Source organism: Pseudorasbora parva, chromosome 22 (assembly GCF_024679245.1).
Source record: "Pseudorasbora parva isolate DD20220531a chromosome 22, ASM2467924v1, whole genome shotgun sequence".
NCBI lineage: Eukaryota > Metazoa > Chordata > Actinopteri > Cypriniformes > Gobionidae > Pseudorasbora > Pseudorasbora parva.
The window spans coordinates 2,304,321-2,327,646 of NC_090193.1; the positions used below are offsets into that span (position 1 = coordinate 2,304,321).

A 23,326-nucleotide genomic window follows, 5' to 3' on the forward strand; every position below is an offset into this window, starting at 1 on the left:
CATAAAGTGTAAATTGAATTAAAGTTTTGCAGACTATATTGCCTTGTCAGTACTGCTGAAACTTTAGGGTCAAATTTTCTATTTTAAGTGCTGCTTTCTCAAATCTTATCTTTTTGCCTTTTGGTTTTCATTAAATCATTCATTCAGTTATTCTGTGCCTTGAATTGATTTTGCATAAAGCAGCAACAAAGCACTGCTTACTGTCCATGAAACAGCATGACATGAGTTTATATATACTTTATTAAACACACAAGTTTAAATGGCTATCCGTAAGTTAGCATCACACGGATCCTGCTACCAAAACACAATGGGACTTTTTCATAAGCTTTTGGATTATCGCAAAAATAAATAAATAAAGTTCTGTGATCAACAAAAGTTTATGATACTATCATGTCTTGTCCATCAATATAATGTTCACTAATGAACACACCTTTTATGTTTTTTATTATTATATATTTTTTAAATCTTAAAAATATGCAGAGTAGAGAGAACAAAACTTGATGTGGCTATGCCTAAATGTTTTGCATTTAAAGTGTCAATAAACCGCAGAAGTTTCATGTTAAAGTCTGTTATTATTGAGTGATTTTAAGGATAAAGGAGTGATTTGATGGTTAAAGTGTGCGGTATTGGTTAAAGTGTGTGTGATGGGTCTGATCATGTCGCTCCGCCCTGAGATCAGACAGGAAGTGAATTGAAACAGACTGAGACCAGGCCAGAGTTTCACACACACTTTCATGAAATAAACTCATGAAACATCTCTGAACAACACACACATCTGACGCGCCGCAGACGTAGGAAACTCCGCGCGTGAGATGAGATGAGATGCTCGGACTCTTCTGAACTAGTTTAACCAGCTGTGCACACGAGGAGAAACGTGGTGAGTGTGTGTGTGTGTGTGTGTGTGTGTGTGTGTGTTTCATGAAGTGTGTGTTTGTGCGTGCGCTTCGTGTGATGTTCGATTTGAGGATGTGTTGTTTCTGACTGTAAGTTTAGTTAAACTCATAATGACTGGTGAGAGTGACGGATATCCTGAGAGAATGTGACTCAAACATTTACTCTATTTTACCATGGTAAGTCACTTTAGACAGCAGTACTAACAGTGTGACAAGTATAAAAGCATGGTCTTTAAGTTCCTAATCAGTGGACAATTATACCAGCACTTTTTTGTTGTTGTTGTTGTTGATGCAACTGATTTACTTCCTAAAATATAAAGCATGCTAAAGACTTACACTATCTTTAATATTAAAAGGTTCTAATCTGTCTATTAAGTGAACACTGTTTTATGTTATCTCTTAAAAGAATAAAAAAATAGTGTCTTTGTTACACACTATATGTAATTTCTATAGTAATTAATTACTATACATTATTTGTGGATAATTACATGCAAATACCCCTAACCCAAACCTAATCCTATAGTACATGTAGTTCATTAATATTAATATAATACTTGCATGAATAATTACACTGTAAAGAGGACACCATAGGGTTACAATGTATTTTGCAGTGTCCTTGTTACACATGTTACATATACTTACCATATTATACATAATTAATCCTTTAGTAAGTACATGCTGTTACTAAATATTGTATAATATTGTATACTATAAGGTTAAGTAACATGCTGTTACTTAACCTTATACTAAGTACATGCTGTTACTAAATATTACTCTGTACTTAAATATATAAATACACTATAACAACGACACCTTCAAATAAAGTGTAACCCACTATTTTAAGGTGTCCATGTTACAGTGTAACTACATGTACTTACTATAAGATAAGGGTTTGTTGCATGTAATATTGCAATAATTATGCATAATTTACAAAGTACATGTAACAAGGTCACTGTAAAATACAGTGTAACCGGATGCAGTCCCATTTTTATATTGTCTTTAACTACTACGTGAATTTGAATATTTGAATGAATCATTTGAGACAATGCACTTATTGTGTACATGCATGTTTTTAAACTATACGTGCTGTGTTTAAACTACATATCCACTGATGTGAACACTTTGGCCACTACTGATAACCTATAATTCTTTATATTTGATAACCGATATATTGGCTGATAAATCTAAATCCAAATTTGTATATAATTTTTGCGAGGCTGATTATAAAAACAAAAGTCCCACCATTAAATACATGTCCCACACACACATTTATGATGTTCTCATTATAATATTATGTAGCCAATATGACTATATGACCCTATATTTTTCTTTTTAAAGTGATTTCAATCATATTTCAAGCGATTTATAACCATAGTGGTGAACAGTGCACATCTGAAGGAAATAGTGCATTATTATCGGCTTTAATATATCGTGACGATTGTACTGTATTTAAAACTGTAAATAGTTTCTGTAATGAAATCTTTAATCCCACTGTTGACCCCTTAACCCACCTTTAAACCTGTCCTAAGCGTACCCGTATCCACCTCAATAGTGTTTTACTAAACATCTACAACACAATAAGTATTATTATTTTGATTTAAGTACACCAGACTGAATAATTAGAGATTTCATCTTTTTGAAACTGTTTAGAAAGGTTAAAGGGTTAGTTCACCCAAAAATGAAATGTCTGTCATTAACTCCTCTCCCTAATGTCGCTCCACACCCGTAAGACCTCCGTTCATCTTCACACACAGTTTAAGATATTTTATATTTAGTCCGAGAGCGTATGCAAGTGTATGCACACTATACTGTCCATGTCCAGAAAGGGAATAAAAACATCATCACAGTAGTCCATATGAGACATCAGTGGGTTTATTAGAGTCTCTTGAAGCATCCAAAATACATTTGGGTCCAAAAATAACAAAAACTACGACTTTATTCAGCATTGGCTTCTCTTCTGCGTTTGTTTTCACAACAAATAAAGTTTTTATGAGTTTTCAAACCTCAAATAAAGATTTGAACGGTTATGAATCAGCGTATTGATTCATGATTCGGATCGCGTGTAAAACTGCTGAAATCACGTGACATTGGCGATCCGAATCAATCAGTACGCTAATTCATAACCGTTCAAATCTTAAAACAAACCCGAAAGAGAAGCCAATGCTGAATAAAGTCGTAGTTTTTGTTATTTTTGGACCCAAATGTATTTTGGATGCTTCAAGAGACTCTAATTAACCCACTGATGTCTCATATGGACTACTGTGATGATGTTTTTATTCCCTTTCTGGACATGGACAGTATAGTGTGCATACACTTGCATACGCTCTCGGACTAAATATAAAATATCTTAAACTGTGTGTGAAGATGAACGGAGGTCTTACGGGTGTGGAGTGACATTAGGGCGAGGAGTTCATGACAGACATTTCATTTTTGGGTGAACTAACCAATGTCCCATTGTTCAATTGTTATTTTTTAACATTTACAGTAGAGAGCCAATCACAGTGGAGTTCTCCAGAGAGGCGTGTCCTAATAACACTCGGTTTTCTGCAGGTGATGGAGCAGGGGAGCGTGGTGCAGTACGAGCCGGTGGCGGAGATCGGCGGAGGCGCTTACGGTACGGTTTACAAGGCTCGGGATCGAGACAGCGGGCAGTTTGTGGCTCTGAAGAGTGTGAGAGTGCAGACCAATCAGGACGGCCTTCCTCTGTCCACGGTTCGAGAGGTGGCGCTGCTCAAGCGACTGGAGCAGTTTGACCATCCCAACATCGTCAGGTATTTGAACACGCATGTGCATGCTGACGTTATTTGCTATGCGAAACGGACCTCGGGTTCGGGCTTAACATGTGAATGTAATAGTCGGGTCGGGTTAAATGATCTCCGGTATGGACCGGGTTCAGGCTTCAGTTTAAAGCCCGTGCAGACCTCTAGAACACGCATGTGTATGCTGATCGACAGTCATGGCTGCTTTCAGGCATTAAAGGTGCAGTGAGCAATTTCTGACAAGCGCTGTTAAAAGTCGATGGGACCGAGTGCTACAACAAACTTGTAGCCAATCAGCCATAGAGGGCATGTCCATTAATGATGGGGAAGGAGAGAAAGAGAGAGTGAGCGAGAGGCAGATTTGAAGAAAGACTGTAGAAAGAGAGATGGCTGAGAGACATTACAAATGAGAAGCTCAGGGAAATATCAGAAGTGTTATGATCAGGCAAGAGCTTTAGGAGCCACATCAGTCTGAACTTCTGATATGTGGTTTCTCTGAGTGCACACACACACACACACACACCTGAAGCACACGCACAGAAAGCTGGACGTCAGACGGAGCGTCTGTGAGCATTAAACTAAGTTCTCTTTCACATCTTAATGCGCTTAAACTGTCAAACACACACAGTTCACATAAACACAGTCGGTTATGTCTGTGAATGTAAAGAAATGGCATGTGTGTATTAGATCTGTGTGTTAAAGTGACATCAGTGCAATGTACAGTACCTGCTGCTATATCTGCTGTTGATATGAATAGGGGAACGATCAGACAGTGCACTATATAGGGGATAGGGAATGATCAGACGGTGAACTATATAGGGGATAGGGAACAATCAGACAGTTCTCTATATAGGGGATAGGGAACGATCAGACAGTTCTCTATATAGGGGATAGGGAACGACCAGACAGGGCTCTATATAGGGGATAGGGAACGATCAGACAGTGCTCTATATAGGGGATAGGGAACGACCAGACAGTGCTCTATATAGGGGATAGGGAACGATCAGACAGTGCTCTATATAGGGGATAGGGAATGATCAGACGGTGAACTATATAGGGGATAGGGAACGACCAGACAGTGCTCTATATAGGGGATAGGGAACGATCAGACGGTGAACTATATAGGGGATAGGGAACGATCAGACAGGGCTCTATATAGGGGATAGGGAACGACCAGACAGTGCTCTATATAGGGGATAGGGAACGATCAGACAGTGCACTATATAGGGGATAGGGAACGACCAGACAGTGCTCTATATAGGGGATAGGGAACGACCAGACAGTGCACTATATAGGGGATAGGGAACGACCAGACAGTGCACTATATAGGGGATAGGGAACGACCAGACAGTGCTCTATATAGGGGATAGGGAACGATCAGACGGTGAACTATATAGGGGATAGGGAACGATCAGACAGGGCTCTATATAGGGGATAGGGAACGACCAGACAGTGCTCTATATAGGGGATAGGGAACGATCAGACAGTGCACTATATAGGGGATAGGGAACAATCAGACAGTGAATAGGGAACAATCAGACAGTGCCCTATATAGGGGATAGGGAACGATCAGACAGTGCACTATATAGGGGATAGGGAACGATCAGACAGTGCTCTATATAGGGGATAGGGAATGATCAGACAGTGCTCTATATAGGGGATAGGGAACGATCAGACAGTGCTCTATATAGGGGATAGGGAACGATCAGACAGTGCACTATATAGGGGATAGGGAACGATCAGACAGTGCACTATATAGGGGATAGGGAACGATCAGACAGTGCTCTATATAGGGGATAGGGAACGATCAGACAGTGCTCTATATAGGGGATAGGGAACGATCAGACAGTGCTCTATATAGGGGATAGGGAACGATAAGACAGTGCTCTATATAGGGGATAGGGAACGATCAGACAGTGCTCTATATAGGGGATAGGGAACGATCAGACAGTGCTCTATATAGGGGATAGGGAACGATCAGACAGTGCTCTATATAGGGGATAGGGAACGATCAGACAGTGCTCTATATAGGGGATAGGGAACGATCAGACAGTGCTCTATATAGGGGATAGGGAACGATCAGACAGTGCACTATATAGGGGATAGGGAACAATCAGACAGTGGATAGGGAACAATCAGACAGTGCCCTATATAGGGGATAGGGAACGATCAGACAGTGCACTATATAGGGGATAGGGAACGATCAGACAGTGCTCTATATAGGGGATAGGGAACGATCAGACCTTGCTCTATATAGGGGATAGGGAACGATCAGACAGTGCTCTATATAGGGGATAGGGAACGATCAGACAGTGCACTATATAGGGGATAGGGAACGATCAGAGTGCACTATATAGGGGATAGGGAACGATCAGGCAGTGCACTATATAGGGGATAGGGAACGATCAGACAGTTTTCTATATTGGGAACGATCAGTCAGTGCTCTATATAGGGGATAGGGAACGATCAGACAGTGCACTATATAGGGGATAGGGAACGATCAGACAGTGCACTATATAGGGGATAGGGAACGATCAGACAGTGCACTATATAGGGGATAGGGAACGATCAGGCAGTGCACTATATAGGGGATAGGGAACGATCAGACAGTGCTCTATATAGGGGATAGGGAACGATCAGACGGTGCACTATATAGGGGATAGGGAACGATCAGACAGTTTTCTATATTGGGAACGATCAGTCAGTGCTCTATATAGGGGATAGGGAACGATCAGACAGTTTTCTATATTGGGAACGATCAGTCAGTGCTCTATATAGGGGATAGGGAACGATCAGACGGTGCACTATATAGGGGATAGGGAACGATCAGACAGTGCTCTATATAGGGGATAGGGAACGATAAGACAGTGCTCTATATAGGGGATAGGGAACGATCAGACGGTGCACTATATAGGGGATAGGGAACGATCAGACAGTTTTCTATATTGGGATCGATCAGACAGTGCTCTATATAGGGGATAGGAAAGTTTGTTTGGCTTGATTTCAATATCAGCAGTGTTTCTTTGAATTGTTTACTGCACATTTAAGTCACAGTTTTCTTAACAAAAGCTGCTTCATTATTTGATCAATTAGGCCTTAGACACTCTTTCCAGTTGTAACTGTGTTCACAAAAGTCACCATGAAATTAGTCACACTAACATTTTCTTCACTATTGTGTCGTATATATTCGACTGAAACATTTCAGCGACAAGAACAAATGTAGGGCGGGGCTTTATTTTGTCCATGGGGAGTTGATTGAATGGTTGTGGTTTGCTATTGGTAGATCTCATATGAGTGACTGGCTGGGGGGGAGTTTTATAATAACCAATTATGCTACATATTTACTTAAAATAAGGCATTAGTTATTTCTGCATTAGAAATCACAACAACTTTAAAGTTCAATTCAGGCATAGCTTAATGAACTACACGCATGAATCACTAGTCTGGGACGGGGGAACAGTTTCTCATTTCCTGTGAAGTCTCAGTGAGCTTTATCCTGTTTCCGTTCACGCGCCAGCCAACCAGGATGAGGCTAACGTCAGGATAGTTCCTATTCAATAACAGCGCGAGACAAGATCGGAAAATACAGAGAGAAACATGCACACAGAGTCACAGACCAATCACAACACTAATACAAATGATACATTCCACATCAACGCGTCCAGGACGTAACAGGCGTGTGTGATCTGTTGTTGTGTTTGTGTGTGTGTGTAAGTGCTCTTGTTTATATTACATTTTGGGGACCAAATGTCCCCATAAGGAGAGTAAAACCTGAGATAACCAGCCAGCGGCCCCCACTTTTCAAAATGCTTATAAATCATACAGGATGAGTTTTTTTTGAGAAAGTAAAAATGCAGAATGTTTCCTGTGATCGGTAGGTTTAGGGGCTGTGTGTGTGTGTGTGTGTGACCTGGTAATCCCTACGTTATGGGGACAAAATGTCCCCACAAAGATGGCAATATCTGAAATCCTTGTCCTTGTGGGGACATTTTTAGGTCCCCATAAGGAAAACATCTTATAAATCACACAGGAGGAGTTTTTTTGAGAAAGTAAAAATGCAGAATGTTTCCGGTGATGGGTAGGTTTAGGGGCTGTGTGTGTGTGTGTGTGTGTGTGTGTGTGTGTGTGTGTGTGTGTGTGTGTGTGTGTGTGTGTGTGTGTGTGTGTGTGTGTGTGTGTGTGTGATAGGTAGGTTTAGGGGCAGGGGCAGTGTAGGGGGATAGAAAATACGGTTTGTACAGTATAAAAATATTACGTCTATGGAGAGTCTCCACAAAGATAGTGAACCAGACTTGTGTGTGTTTGTGTGATCGATCAGGCTCATGGATGTGTGTGCCACGCTGAGGACCGACCAGGAGACGAAAGTGACTCTAGTGTTTGAGCACGTGGATCAGGACCTCAGGACGTACCTGGAGAAAGTGCCGGCGCCCGGACTGCCCATCCACCAGATCAGAGTAAGACCCGCCCGAACGCTGTCTGAGCAATGAGGAGGTGCTGATCCAGATGTTTGTGTCATATTTCACCTCAAATGTTGCATGAAAGCAGAAGCGGAACCATCATAGACACACTGCAAAAAATGCATTTCTTACTTAGTATTTTTGTCTTGTTTCTTGTCAAAATATCTAACAATTCTTACATTAAGAAACATTTACTAGACAAGTAAAAATTATTGTCTTATGCAAAAAAATAACTCGAAATAAGAAAATATATTAAAATAAGCAAAATAATCTGCTAATGGGGTAAGAAAAATAATCTTCCTGTTTGAATTTAGATTATTTTTCTCACCCCATTGGCAGATTATTTATCTTATTTTAAGCAAAAACTCTCTTCATTTTGAGTTATTTTTCCCCAAAACAAGACAATTACTTTTGCTTGTCTAGTAAATACTTCTTGTTTTAAGAATTTTTATATATTTGGACTAGAAACCAGACAAAAATACTAAGTAAGAAAAGCAATTTTTGCAGTGCAGGGACTACGTTTACATGTTATGCACCAATAATGCAATTATTATTTGTAATAATCAGAATAAGGTTTTAATGGCAGTAAGATGTTTACATGACAAGAAGCAGAACTCCTCACTCAGTTTACATACACTTTCATTATTCAGATTATTCACTAATAAGCTATACTCCACTCAGATTGGCATGCAGTATGCATGTTACCGGCTGGATATTAATCAGCCCTGTGTTGAACATCGCAATGCCGGGTTTGCCTAACGTTACGCTGTCGTCACGTTCTTCTCGCCGTCTGGATGAAGATACGGAGCAGAGACTGCACTGCGGGTGGTGATGACTGAGTTCAGTGATTTAGTGAAGAAAATACTTGATAATAATGTCACAGAATTAATTCATGAAGTTGTGTGAACAACGGCATTATTGTGATTTAAGGTGCCTTTTTAATGCGATTAAAATACAATTTATTGTGTTCACATGAGGTAAAGTTTAAAATCCATCTATATTTTAGTTTAGATCTTTTTTTATTGGTATTTAACAAAACCGTACATAATTATACTTTCAATGAAAAATAATAGATCACATTGGCCCTCATTTATCAATCTTGCGTAGAAACGGGCGTATATGTTGGCGTAAGATTATGCTTACACTCCTCTCACCGCCTGATTTATGAAGCTGTGCGCACCTCTGCAATCCAGGTGTAGCAATACCTGCCCTTGATAAATGCGGCGGCTGAAAACGATCGTCATTAGAATAACACGCCCCTATATATTCAAGTCTCCGCCTCCCCCACGCCCTCATTTTATGCCATGGACACACGGAAGACGGCAAAGAAGCGAAACTTCTCCGACGTGGAGATCGGGCGCGTCTCAATCATCTCACTAGTCCACTAGTCAGGGCACAGACGCGCCCATCGAGATCACCAGGGAAGTGGAAAAAAAACCCGAAATTGTTTTATTTGAGAGTTTAAAGAGTGGGATTAAAGGCGTCCACAAAAACAAAATATGGACCCAAATATCGAGTACTGTTAATAGGGTGGGGGTTGAGAAGCGCACTCCAGCAGTTTAAATCGCTGTTTGGATGATAAATTACCATCACAATGCATTATTTTACAGCACGTTTTGAAAAAATTAGCATTTAATTTCGTATCACGGCACATGTATCGGGGTGTACGACAGTGATGATGATGTGATGTGGAGTAAGATTCATTCACATTAATAATTACATGACAATTTGTAAGATTCTTCTTCTTATTATTATGATTATTATTCTTAATGACGCTTGTTATTTAGAAGAAGAAGGTCATTTTTATTATTTTGTCAGTCTGAATTATTTTAGTCCCAGTCCGTGCGCAGCTGCCGGGCCAGACGGGCCTGAAACGTCAGATAAAGCGCACAGGCTCGCGACTGGAGGAATACATATGCCTACAAATCAAACGCTTTGGTAAAGTCACACAAATTAAACATTGACGTTCATGTTGCACAAAAATAAACACTGAATGCTGTTGTTGTGGTTTTTAACAGTGGGTCATATAGCATATCTTGTCAGTGTGTTTTGTGGTGTTAGGAATTGCTTTTCTGCATTTTCACACTAACTCAAACGTGCGTACACCACCTCCTGAGCTGGCGGAGGATTTGAGCGTGTGTGTGTGTGTGTGTGCGTACACCACCTCCTGAGCTAGCGTAGGTTTTGAGCGTGTGTGTGTGTGTGTGTGTGCGTACACCACCTCCTGAGCTGGCGTAGGATTGGAGCGTGCCGTACGCCAACGTCCATATTGATAAATCTCAAAGTCACCGTGGGTTTGGGTGTACGCTGGAAATTTGGTGTACGCACTTTTGATAAATGAGGGCCATTGTCTCTTTTTAAACCCCTTTTAGAATCCTCCCACCACAGAATTATACATGTAGTATAAAAGCAACCAGAAAATAAATAAGTAAATAAATAAAAATAATAATATTAACAAATAACTTAAAAATTAAATAAATAAAATGATAGTAAATAACTAGATAAAGATAAACATTCCTCTCTCTAGTATCAGTCTTTCCTCTTTCCAGTCAAAGTCAGTTATTGTGTATTAACGCTGGTATCTGGAGAACAGAGTAAACCTTTTATGTGGTTTAATACAGGTTCCCAAGTCTTATGAAAAGTTTGGAGGGATCCTGAAAGCAAAAATCTTAACTTCTCAAGCTTTATACAGCTAAAGATTTCTTGGATCCACCTTTCATGGGATGGAGGGGTGACATGTTTCCATTTAAGAAGAATGGCTCTTCTGGCGAGATGAAATAGTCAAGTCGGGTCTCAAGGAAATGCCAAAAAGAGCAGTCAAGGGGTTTGGTTCCAAATCTATATCAAGAGCGTTATTAAGCATATCAAAGACATTGGACCAATATGTCATCCGAGGACAGCTCCAGAACATATGAATGTATCCATCCAAATTTGAATCTCATTGGCCCTCATTTATCAAAAGTGTGTACACCAAATTTCCAGCGTACACCTTGCGTACACCCAAACCCACGGTGACTTTGAGATTTATCAATATGGACGTTGGCGTACGGCACGCTCCAATCCTACGCCAGCTCAGGAGGCGGTGTACGCACGTTTGAGTTAGTGGGAAAATGCAGAAAAACAATTCCTAACACCACAAAACTCACTGACAAGATCTGCTATATGACCCACTGTTAAAAACCACAACACCATAGTAATTATAAACTCCAGTGTTTATTTTTGTGCAACATGGACAACATATTTTAATGCAAATTAATTCAAATATTATTTGCAAATAGTTCAAAACTATTATTTCCAAAATTAGACCTATAATTTCCTTCACGATTCTGTTTCTATAAGCTTTATAAAATATAACTCCACTCGTTAGAAACGGGTGCACTACCACTCAGTAAGATTTTTTTTGTATTTTAAATAATTTTCAGAGAAATTAATACTTTTACTCAACAAGGACACGTTAATTGGATCAAAAGTGACAGTAAAGACGTTTCTAATGTTACAAAAGATTGAATTGTAAAAGTTGAAAAAATGCTGTTCTTTCTATTCATCAAATAATCCTGAAAAATTAAATATATCCATTTCCACAAAACAGTTTTCATCATTAATAACCATAAATGTTTCTTGAGCACCAATTCTTCATATCAGAATGATTTCTGAAGGTAATCATGTGACACTGAAGACTAAAAATTCAGCTTTGATCACAGGAATGAATTATACTTTACTATATATTCACTTTGAGAACAGCTGCTCTACACTGTACTTTTGATGTAATAAATGCAGCTTTGGTGACTTTCAGAAACATTACAAAATCTTACCGCCCCCAAATTTTGAACCATAGTGTGAGTTTTAAATCCCAGTCCAGATATTACTTCCTCAAAAAGTGTTAGTATAATGCCGCTAAAGGCTTACACAAAGAAAAAAGACATCATTGAGGCTTCAGTGTGTTTCCTCTGCCTTCTTAAAACGGACCTAAAAATATCCATCAACGGTTAGGATTCATTTATAAAGGTGTTCCTGAAACAACACAAACATGTGCTTGTGCACAGCTCAAACCCACGGACATGGAAAACAACCCACGGAAAAAAAACTTGGCAACACAGTGCAGTTGAGTTCTGTTGACATTTGACAACTAACGTTATGCGTCGCTCCGCTGCTCTGATTGGTTGTAGGTCTGTCCAATCGAGGTCTTTCCTGGTTGGTTTGAAACGCCCCATAATCACAGCCCAATGGAGCATCAGACTCATATTCTGACTAGAGCTGAGTTCAGGAACACTGACACTGATAGAGAGAAGAACTCCCGCTGAAGGGATTTAAACATCACACTGTAACGAAGACAGTACAATAAGGTGTGATGTTATCAGCAGATGTGTAACATTTGTGTGTGTGTGTGTGTGTGTGTGTGTGTGTGTGTGTGTGTGTGGTGCAGGACTTGATGCAGCAGCTGCTGTGTGGTTTGGCGTTCTTGCACTCGAATCGGGTTCTCCATCGGGATCTGAAGCCGGAAAACATCCTGGTGACCAGCAGAGGACAGGTGAAGCTGGCAGACTTCGGGTTGGCGCGGATCTACAGCTGTCACATGGCGCTCACACCAGTGGTAAGAGACACGCGGCCTGGTATCATCAGCACTGATCACACACACACACGTCTGATGTTTTTCTCTCCGCTCAGGTCGTGACGTTGTGGTATCGCTCTCCTGAAGTGCTGCTCCAGACCACATACGCCACACCTGTGGACATCTGGAGCACCGGCTGCATCTTCGCTGAGATGTTCAGACGCACGTGAGTCTAAGCAGAGAGAGGGAGTGAGAGTGAGTGTGAGAGAGAGAGTGAGTGCGTGCGAGAGGGGGCCTGCGTGCGAGAGGTGCGAGAGGGGGCGTGCGTGCGAAAGGGGGCGTGTGTGCGAAAGGGGGCGTGCGTGAGATGGTGCGAGAGGGGGCGTGCGTGCGAGAGGGGGCGTGCGTGCGAGAGATGGTGCGAGAGGGGGCGTGCGTGCGAGAGATGGTGCGAGAGGGGGCGTGCGTGCGAGAGAGGGGGCGTGCGTGCGAGAGATTGTGCGAGAGGGGGCGTGCGTGCGAGAGGGGGCGTGCGTGCGAGAGGGGGCGTGCGTGCGAGAGATGGTGCGAGAGGGGGCGTGCGTGCGAGAGGGGGCGTGCGTGCGAGAGATTGTGCGAGAGGGGGCGTGCGTGCGAGAGGGGGCGTGCGTGCGAGAGATGTGCGAGAGGGGGCGTGCGTGCGAGAGATGGTGCGAGAGGGGGCGTGCGTGCGAGAGATGGTGCGAGAGGGGGCGTGCGTGCGAGAGATGGTGCGAGAGGGGGCGTGCGTGCGAGAGGGGGCGTGCGTGCGAGAGGGGGCGTGCGTGCGAGAGATGGTGCGAGAGGGGGCGTGCGTGCGAGAGATGGTGCGAGAGGGGGCGTGCGTGCGAGAGGGGGCGTGCGTGCGAGAGATGGTGCGAGAGGGGGCGTGTGTGCGAGAGATGGTGCGAGAGGGGGCGTGCGTGAGATGGTGCTAGATAGGGCTGGGCGATATGACGAAATATATCGTCTGGACGATAGAAAATGTCTATCGTTTTATATAAGGCTCTATCGCTTACGCCACGATAAGGCGTTTATGGCAGAATTTTACGTCAAGATGCACCTCACGCCACGGCATGCCCATGCACGCTGCAATACATAAACAAACATGGAGGAAGACGGTAGTAGACGCGGTTCAGACCAGGGTAATTCTCAGAGTAATTATGCCAGAATAGTGGCATAAGCGCTCAAAACAAACTTCAGACACAGACGCTGCAACGGGCTTTTACGCGTGGCACACCATATAGCCATATATTGAAATATTTTAATGGCAGGTGTAGGGATGGCGAAAACTAAACATTTTCTTGACCGACCACCGAGCCTCATTAGCCGGTTGAAACCGGTTAACCGATTAGTTTAAAATATGCTGCGCTATTTGAAATAACAGCCGCGAGCCGCGCTCCCTCTGTCTCTCTCTCGCCCTCTCACTCACACACACACACGCGCTGCCGCCTCCCTTCCACTCACGTCACTTTTTTAAAATCCCCCACAGCGCGAAACACGAGTCCCGCAAACGCACCGCAGAGGAGCTTGTTTGTAATCAGAGGACAAATGGTTCCTTAGTTTTGAAATGGTTTGGGTACAAGGTGATCACGTTGAAAATAAAGGCGTTTGTCTAGCGTAAGAAGCTCATTTGAATCATTGCCGCGGCTCATTAAAGAAAATGACAGCTCTGAAGAGACGCTGCTTTAGTTCGAGGTAGTGCTAACAATAATAAAGAAAGACGATCAACACCTTATGTGTTACCACTGAAATGAAGATGTAATATATTTCCAAATGTAAGCCCATCTTAAGCGAAATGCACGCTTCATACTGTCGTCTGCCCTGGCTCTAACCTCGAGTGTTTACTTTTTGCAAACCTTGTGAGCGAGCAAACGCTGTGACCTCGCGTCAAATGTTTTTATTGGTTTATTAAGTAGCTACAAACAGGCAAGTTATGAAAAATTGAGTGCGAGGGATATGTTCAATCACACAAAAAGATTTTGGAATGAGACGGCCAACTGTAGTAGCGTTTAGTCCACTGTCTATAATAGCCTAATTTAGAGATCACTTTTTTATTTATTTTAACCGACAACTTTGATCGGTTAACGTTGATACGGTCAGCCATCGGTCAAACGTTCATCGGTTAACATCCCTAGGCAGGTGTTAACTTTACCAACAGTCTTGCTTTAAAAAAAGGTTCTAAATAAAATAAAAATGTAGTCCATACTACCTTTATTTGTTTTGTATATCATTTCAAACTGCATTTCCACATTGCAATTTTGTATAGACTATTTATAAACTGAATTAACAGAAAAATTGCTATATCGTTATGTATATCGTTATCGGGATATCAAATGAGTTATATCGGGATATGAAATTTTGGCCATATCGCCCAGCCCTAGTGCTAGAGGGGGCGTGCGTGCGAGAGGGGGGCGTGCGTGAGATGGTGCGAGAGGGGGCGTGCGTGCGAGAGGGGGCGTGCGGGACGCACATTTAACATTCTGTGTAGACACGGTTTCACACATTTCAAAATAAGAATTTCTGTGCGTTTCAAGTCCTGCATTACGCAGAAACCTTCCTTCCTTTAATGTTGACTTTTGTCCCATCATGTCTGTTGATTAGTCCATTCATTGTCATGATTTGTAATGTGGCGTCTGGTCTTTCAGACCTCTCTTCTGTGGAGATTCGGAGATGGACCAGCTGGGGAAGATTTTTGCGTAAGTAAAAACAGACACACTTGTGTTAGAGAGACACTGAGAGATCAGCATGTGAATAATGACGTGTGTTGATCAACAGGGTGATCGGCCTGCCGTCTGAAGACGAATGGCCGACGGATGTCACTCTGTCCCGTCAGAACTTCAGCCCTCAAAACCCTCGGCCAATCGCAGACTGTGTTCCTGAGATCAGTGAGAAGGGGGCAAAACTCTTATTGGTACATTTACATTCAATATCACTTCACATACAGCTACTGTATAAAAGCTGTTAAAGATGATATGAGACGAATATATATAAAATATATGTACACTCACCTAACGGATTATTAGGAACACCATACTAATACTGTGTTTTACGTGGCATTGATTCAACAAGCTGCTGAAAGCATTCTTTAGAAATGTTGGTCCATATTGATAGGAGAGCATCTTGCAGTTGATGGAGATTTGTGGGATGCACATCCAGGGCACGAAGCTCCCGTTCCACCACATCCCAAAGATGCTCTATTGGGTTGAGATCTGGGGACTGTGGCGGCCATTTTAGTACAGTCAACTCATTGTCATGTTCAAGAAACCAATTTGAAATGATTCAAGCTTTGTGACATGGTGCATTATCCTGCTGGAAGTAGCCATCAGAGGATGGGTACATGGTGGTCATAAAGGGATGGACATGGTCAGAAACAATGCTCAGGTAGGCCGTGGCATTTAAACGATGCCCAATTGGCACTAAGGGCCCTAAAGTGTGCCAAGAAAATATCCCCCACACCATTACACCACCACCACCAGCCCTCACAGTGGTAACAAGGCATGATGGATCCATGTTCTCATTCTGTTTACGCCAAATTCTGACTCTACCATCTGAATGTCTCAACAGAAATCGAGACTCATCAGGCAATATTTTTCCAGTCTTCAACTGTCCAATTTTGGTGAGCTCGTGCAAATTGTCGCCTCTTTTTCCTATTTGTAGTGGAGATGAGTGGTACCCGGTGGGGTCTTCTGCTGTTGTAGCCCATCCGCCTCAAGGTTGTGTGTGTTGTGGCTTCACAAATGCTTTGCTGCTTACCTCGGTTGTAACGAGTGGTTATTTCAGTCAAAGTTGCTCTTCTATCAGCTTGAATCAGTCGGCCCATTCTCCTCTGACCTCGAGCATCAACAAGGCATTTTCTCCCACAGGACTGCTGCATACTGGATGTTCTTCCCTTCCCTTCCCTTCCCTTCCCTTCCCTTCACACCATTCTTTGTAAACCCTAGAAATGGTTGTGTGTGAAAATCCCAGTAACTGAGCAGATTGTGAAATACTCAGACCTGGCACCAACAACCATGCCACGCTCAAAATGGCTTAAATCACCTTTCTTTCCCATTCTGACATTCAGGAGTTCAGGAGATTGTCTTGACCAGGACCACACCCTTACAGGCATTGAAGCAACTGCCATGGGATTGGTTGATTAGATCATTGCATTAATGAGAAACTGAACAGGTGTTCCTAATAATATATATATATATATATATATATATATATATATATATATATATATATATAATATATAAAAGTCAGCAAAAAAAGAAACGTCCTCTGACTTTCAACTGTTTTTACTTTCAGTAACCTTAATCCATGTAAATATTTGTATGAGCACTAAAAGAGTCAACACCATAAGACATAAACTAAAAATGTTTCACAGACATGTGACTAACAGAAATAGAATAATGTGTCCCTGAATGAAGGGAGGCTCAAAATCAAAAGTCCAGTCAGTATCTGGTGTGGCCACCAGCGGCTTGAAGTACTGCAGTGCATCTCCTCCTCTCCTCCTCATGGACTGGACCAGATTTGTCAGTTCTTGCTATGAGATGTTACCCCACTCTTCCACCAAGGCACTTGCAAGCTCTTGAACATTTCTGGGGGAAATGGCCCTAGCCCTCACCCTGCGATCCATCCGGTCCCAGACGTGCTCAATGGGATTGAGATCCGGGCTCTTCGCTGGCCATGGCAGAACACTGACATTGCTGTCCTTCAGAAACTCACGCACAGAACGAGTAGTATGGCTGATGGCATTGTCCTGCTGGAGGATCATGTCTGGATGAGCACGCATATAAGGGTACCACATGAGGGAGGCGGATGTCTGTACCGCAAGGCATTGAGATTGCCTGCAATGACAACAAGCTCAGTCTGATGGTGATGTGATATTCCGCCCCAGACCATGACGGACACGCCACCTCCGAATCGATCCCGCTCCAGGGTACAGGCCTCGGTGTTACGCTCATTCCTTCAACGATAAACTTCGATGATCAGCTGTCCTTCCTGTCTCCCTGTAGCGCTGTCTCAGGCGTCTCCCAGTGCGGACATGGCAGTTTATTGCCCTAGCCACATCAGCAGTCCTCATGCCTCCCTGCAGCATGCCTAATGCACGCTCACGCAGATGAGCAGGGACCCTGGGCATCTTTCTTTGGGTGTTTTTCACAGTCTGTAGACAAGTCTCTTTAGTGTCCTGCGTTTCTAGAACCGTGACCTTAAACGCCTTCTCTCTGTAAGCTGTTAAGGTCTTAACGACCATTCCACAGGTGCATGTTCATTAATTGATTATGGTTAATTGAACATGCATGGAAAACATTGTTTAAACCCTTTACAATGAAGATCTGTAAAGTTATTTGGATTTTACAACATTATTGATGAAATACAGTCCTGAAAAAGAGTTTATATTGATTTCTCTCTCTGAAAATCTATCTTTTCAAAATGGCCCCTGAAATCAAATAAGTTGCTACACTTCTAAATTTGACAATATAAGGGCTGTCAATCGATGAAACATTTTAATCGCACTTATCGTAAAATTAAGCATACGCCATTTATCTCATTATACCAGATGTAAAAAATATGGATGTTGTGTCCATGACATCATCGATAGGATTATGAAGAGAGTTTTGAAACGTAAATTAGAGACGAGCTTTACTCCCGGATAACAGAAAATGGGCAAAGAGGCGGGATGTGGGCGGAGCTTATGTGACGCGATGACTAATTGACAGCAGATAAATGGCTATCGACCTGTCACTTAAAGTGGCCACGCCCTTAATTATGCAGAACTTTAAGGCTTTATATAGTGTAAATGAATGAGTTATAAAATAATTCACAAACAAATAATTGAGTGTGTAGTCAATCTTTACCTCAAAACTGTAAAACATTATGTACATAAACTGTTTGTATACTATTACATTGAAACCTTGATATAACAATTTATAAATTTGTAATCCCCAAACAGCTGAGGTGATCTTCCTCTGTCTTCACAGGAAATGCTGACATTCGACCCGCTGAAGCGAATCTCTGCGCTGAACGCTTTGGAGCACGATTTCTTCACAGAATGAGCGATCATTCCCATCATCCTCTGCACCTGGGACCAGCAAGAGTGCCACATACTTAAGAACGACCTGTGTGTGTGTGTGTGTGTGTGTGTGTGTGTGTGTGTGTGTGTGTGTGTGTGTGTGTGTGTGTGTGTGTGTGTGTGTGTGTGTGTGTGTGTGTGTGTGTGTGTGTGTAAACGTGTTCGTCTGTGACTTCAGTGAGCGCTTTCGTAGCTACATGATGAGGAGGATCTGAGTGTCTGTGATGATAGACTTGAACTTTAAAGTGTCATATTTCTCTTTCTTTACAGTGGAGCATTATCTTTCCACTTTTAAGCGTCATCCAGCCTCTGATTCCACCGAGAAAATAAATAAACCGGCCCCTAAAACTCCCTCAAACCAGGAGCTGCTGACGTCTTCACTGCGTAACGTCTGACGCAAAACCAAACGCCCAAAAGCTGTTCACACCGACTTCCCCGTTTCTATTCTGTCCCACCCGACTGAAATAAAATGCTTTCATTTATAAATGTGTTTTTATTCATTTTTTCAATCAGATCCAGCTTTCAAATTATATTATCTTTGTTCACGCCATGTCGTAACTACCATAACTTATTGCGATTTTATCAAACAGAAGATACAAAAACACACAATCAATCTTTCAGACAATAAACAAGTTATGTCTCAGTCAACAAAAATGTTAGAATATTAAACAGCAGTTTTTTAGCTTTCTTGTTAAGACATTGACCCTGTGTTTAAAGATCCAGAACCATTGATGTTTAACTGCTGTAGATTGTATGCTTTGCTCTGAAACAGATTACACTTACACTCACCGTGTTCACTTTATCCTTCGAACTGCACAAATTTTGAATCGAAAATACGCCCAATGGAGACTTGTTAATTTTGCACAAACGCACATATATCACCAGGGTTTACGCTCGCATGAGGTGGTTTTTCAGGCAATTCGAAAAGGAAGTTTTCGCAAAACTGCAATGAAAACATTTACATGTCAACTGGCGCAAGTAAACGTTGATCATTCTTTACAGATGACGTGTGTTTGGGACAGTTCTTTATTAAACTCATAAAAGAAGAGAATTACAGGAATACTGGATTCTAGAAAGAAATGCCACAAATGATCATGAAAACCTTGAAGCAGATATGAGGGAGAAACACTACACTCTAAAAAATTCTGGGTAAAAAAACAACCCAATGTTGGGTTAAATATGGACTAACCCAGCAATTGGGTTGTCTTAAGCAAATATTCAACCCAACCGCAGGGTTTAAAAAACCTAATCGCTGGGTTAAAACAACCCAATTGCTGGCTTAGTCCATATTTGACCCAACATTGGGTTAAAACAACCCAGCATTTTTTAGACGGTGATATTAATGCATGCCATTAATTCTTGGATAACACGTCATGCACATCTCCCTCCTTTAATAAAAATGGCCACCAGTGGGTTAAAGGGGTACTTCAGCGCTGGGAAGATGAATCTGTATTTAAACTGGGTCATTAATGTAGTAGAAATGTGAAATTATTTTTTAATTTGGTGCCTTCTAGACTGAGAAAAGACAGAAAATGTATTTTTGTCTCATGGGGATGAAAGACTACAATTCCCAGAATGCTTCGCTGCCCTGTGAGGCCATTCCCAAAGCCACCAACTTGATTACTGTGACTGAGTTAGAGAAGACACTACAATTAAAAACTGAACGTGTGTGTTCAATATAATGAGTGAGTCGCCGCGAGTCTCACAGCACTGAGCACTAACTGCAGGAGTGAGATAAATGAGCTGATGAGCTCTCGTGATGAGAGCTGAGGTAATCGCGACTACACTCACGATATACATTCACAACGCCAGTTCAGTCTGGCGCGCTTCAGTTCATGCCTTAGGAAGCTTAACTTTCATAGAAATTAATTTGAGAAGTTAAAAGACTTCCATTGCTCACCATCGCTCCGTTTAAATGAGTGCCTGTAGCTGAGCTGAGCTGTGAGTGTGATCTCCATTCCTCATGCGCGGGTTCAAAACATGAGGAAATGGCTCCCTCTGCTGGCTGTAGTCTTTAGCCTTTGGCCAAACATTCCTCCGATGATGCAAATATCGTCAATTTGAATCACAGAATGAATTTTTCCAGAAAAAAAATGCATAAATCTCTTGTCTCAGGGGGATATGAGGGGGGATAGCACATTTATTTGAATATACTCCAGGGTTTCTACTGATACAAAGCCATAAGCTAATCGCTGAAGTAACCCTTTAACCCTAACTCATAGGATATAAATAAACCCAAAATACGTGGCATAATTTTTGGAATTACTTTTTGCGAGAGGAAAAAAATATGTTTTAGTCACATATCATTGGTTAATGGAAACAACATCATTCTACAATCGTTTTTAATCAACATTTTAAAAATATCGGCAATTTTTTGCATTAGTCTGTAATGGGAAAATGGCTAATGTTACACTCTAAAAAATTCTGGGTAAAAAACAACCCAAAGTTGGGTCAAATATGGACTAACACAGCGATTGGGTTGTCTTAAGCAAATATTTAACCCAACTGCAGGATTAAAACAACCCAATCGCTGGGTTAGTCCATATTTGACCCAACATTGGGTTAAAACAACCCAACATTTTTTAGAGTGTACAACAGCTTCTTGGTTCGGATTGCTTTCACAAGGCCACGACTGCTCCCCCAATCGCACGCTTCCCTACTAGGCTGTATATGTGTGTGTGACGTCACCGTGGCGAAAAGGCTGAGTGGCAACATTGGTATTCAGCGTAAATGTTGCACACAAAAAAACAGGCCCACACCGACCGATGGTTTGTCAGGATCAGACTCTATTCCTCTGGATCATCAGAGTCTCTGAAGCTCTTCCTCATTGATTTGGACCTTCAGCCGTTGGTTCCCATTGAAGTCCATTATGAGGAGAAAAATCCTGGAATGTTTTCCTCAAAAAAACTTAATTTTCTTTCCACTGAAGACAGAAAGACATGAAGATATGGGATGAGATGGGGCGAGGAAACTATCAGGACATTTTCAATTAGAAGTGAACTAATCCTTTAAACACAACCACATTAACCACTGTAAACTGTTACACTTAGAGATTTACAATCATATAAACAAACATGCACAAAAACAACTAGACATATACAGCAGTGCATTAGCGCACACACACTTGTGTGGAGCGGCTCTTTGCCAGTAGAAACCTTTTTTTTTTACATAGCCCACAAAACTGAACAGAACATTTGCACCAGTTCTCTGTTTGATTTCTCTCTTTATAGTCTTATCGCAGTCTTATACCAGTATTCAAATCTGTTTTTACACAGTTGTCTGTAGGCCTAGTAATGCTATCTAAGCTAGTGCTGTTGACTATGCATGCTGTGATAGGACCACACATTACATATATACAGTGACCTCCACTAATACTGGCACTCTTAGTAAATATGAGCAAAGGCGGCTGTGAAAATAAATCTGCATGGTTTCATATTTTGATCTTTCATTCAAAAAAATTAACTCGCATTATGAAATAAATATTTTTCTCCAATACATGTTGAACAAACTAGTTTTATTGTATTGCTTTTGTATTTTTTTAACATTTGATTTATGGTTGTTTTTAAATCTGCTTTATAAATAAATTGAATCATTAATTAGTGCAGTTGTCCACAAATAAAATATCTAAAAATTAATTATATTCCCATTTATATTTAAATTTAGTTTTTTTAGTTGAAGCACTGAAAATCTATCTTTTCAAAATGGCCCCTGAAACCAAATAAGTGGCTACTTCTAAATTTGAAAGTTTTTACATTTTATTAATTTCTTGCCCTGACATTTTTTATGTCCCTATTTTGTCATCTCCAAGATTGGAAGGAGTAAATAATTGACCACAAACGTTACACATGTATAATATTAAAAAAAGACCAAACACAATTCATGAACATTGTTTATTCTGTTGATCATTTCAGATAATGCTTTATAACTGTTATTTTACTTTGTATAGCATTACAAAAGGAGCAGCGACGCTTAAAGGTAAAGCAAAAACATACAGACACTTAAATGTTAGTCAGATGAGCCATATAATCTTTGATAGATGGCTTTAAAGCGGTGGTTCTGTGGGTTTTTTCTAGGCTTGGCTGTGTTTATTACAGTATAACATGTCTTACAGCGTAAAAAAAAAAATATATATATATATATATATATATATATATATATATATATATATATATATATATATATATATATACATATATATATTATTGTTCTAATATTCTCCCTTTATTCCACACCGCTGTCTCCACTGTGCTTTGAACGTCTCGTTTGCTTCCTGCTTCTATGAAGCCCATCCCTCCGAAAAACACAATGGTCTTAGATTGGTTAGATGGCCAAATGTAGTTTCCTGTATTTTTATTGGCTAAAGTGCCAAGCACAGGTAAAGGCCACGCCCCTTCCCATTACGGGCAGAAGTCACATCTGCGGAGACTAGTGAGGGTTTATGATGTCACCAACCCAGGAAGAAGCTCGTTGTAGTCCAAACCGGCCATTTTTGTAGGCAATAAACTGCCGTAACTTTAAAAGACAATATCTTCGTTTGCAGTGAACTTTCAGCGCTGTAACTTTGCAGATACTGTTTATGCTCAAGTAGC

The 23,326-nt window shown here is 41.3% G+C and overlaps 1 protein-coding gene across 1 annotated transcript; it reads left to right on the forward strand.

The window, feature by feature from the left end:
- Positions 1 to 661: 661 nt before the first annotated feature.
- cdk4 (cyclin dependent kinase 4) lies at positions 662 to 19,223 on the forward strand. Its single transcript, XM_067431588.1, has 8 exons — positions 662 to 877; positions 3,444 to 3,664; positions 7,971 to 8,106; positions 12,533 to 12,700; positions 12,775 to 12,884; positions 15,325 to 15,375; positions 15,455 to 15,590; positions 18,646 to 19,223. Exons 2-8 carry the CDS (start codon positions 3,447 to 3,449, stop codon positions 18,718 to 18,720), a joined length of 894 nt encoding a protein of 297 aa, XP_067287689.1. The 5' UTR covers positions 662 to 877; positions 3,444 to 3,446; the 3' UTR covers positions 18,721 to 19,223.
- The last annotated feature ends 4,103 nt before the right edge of the window (positions 19,224 to 23,326 follow it).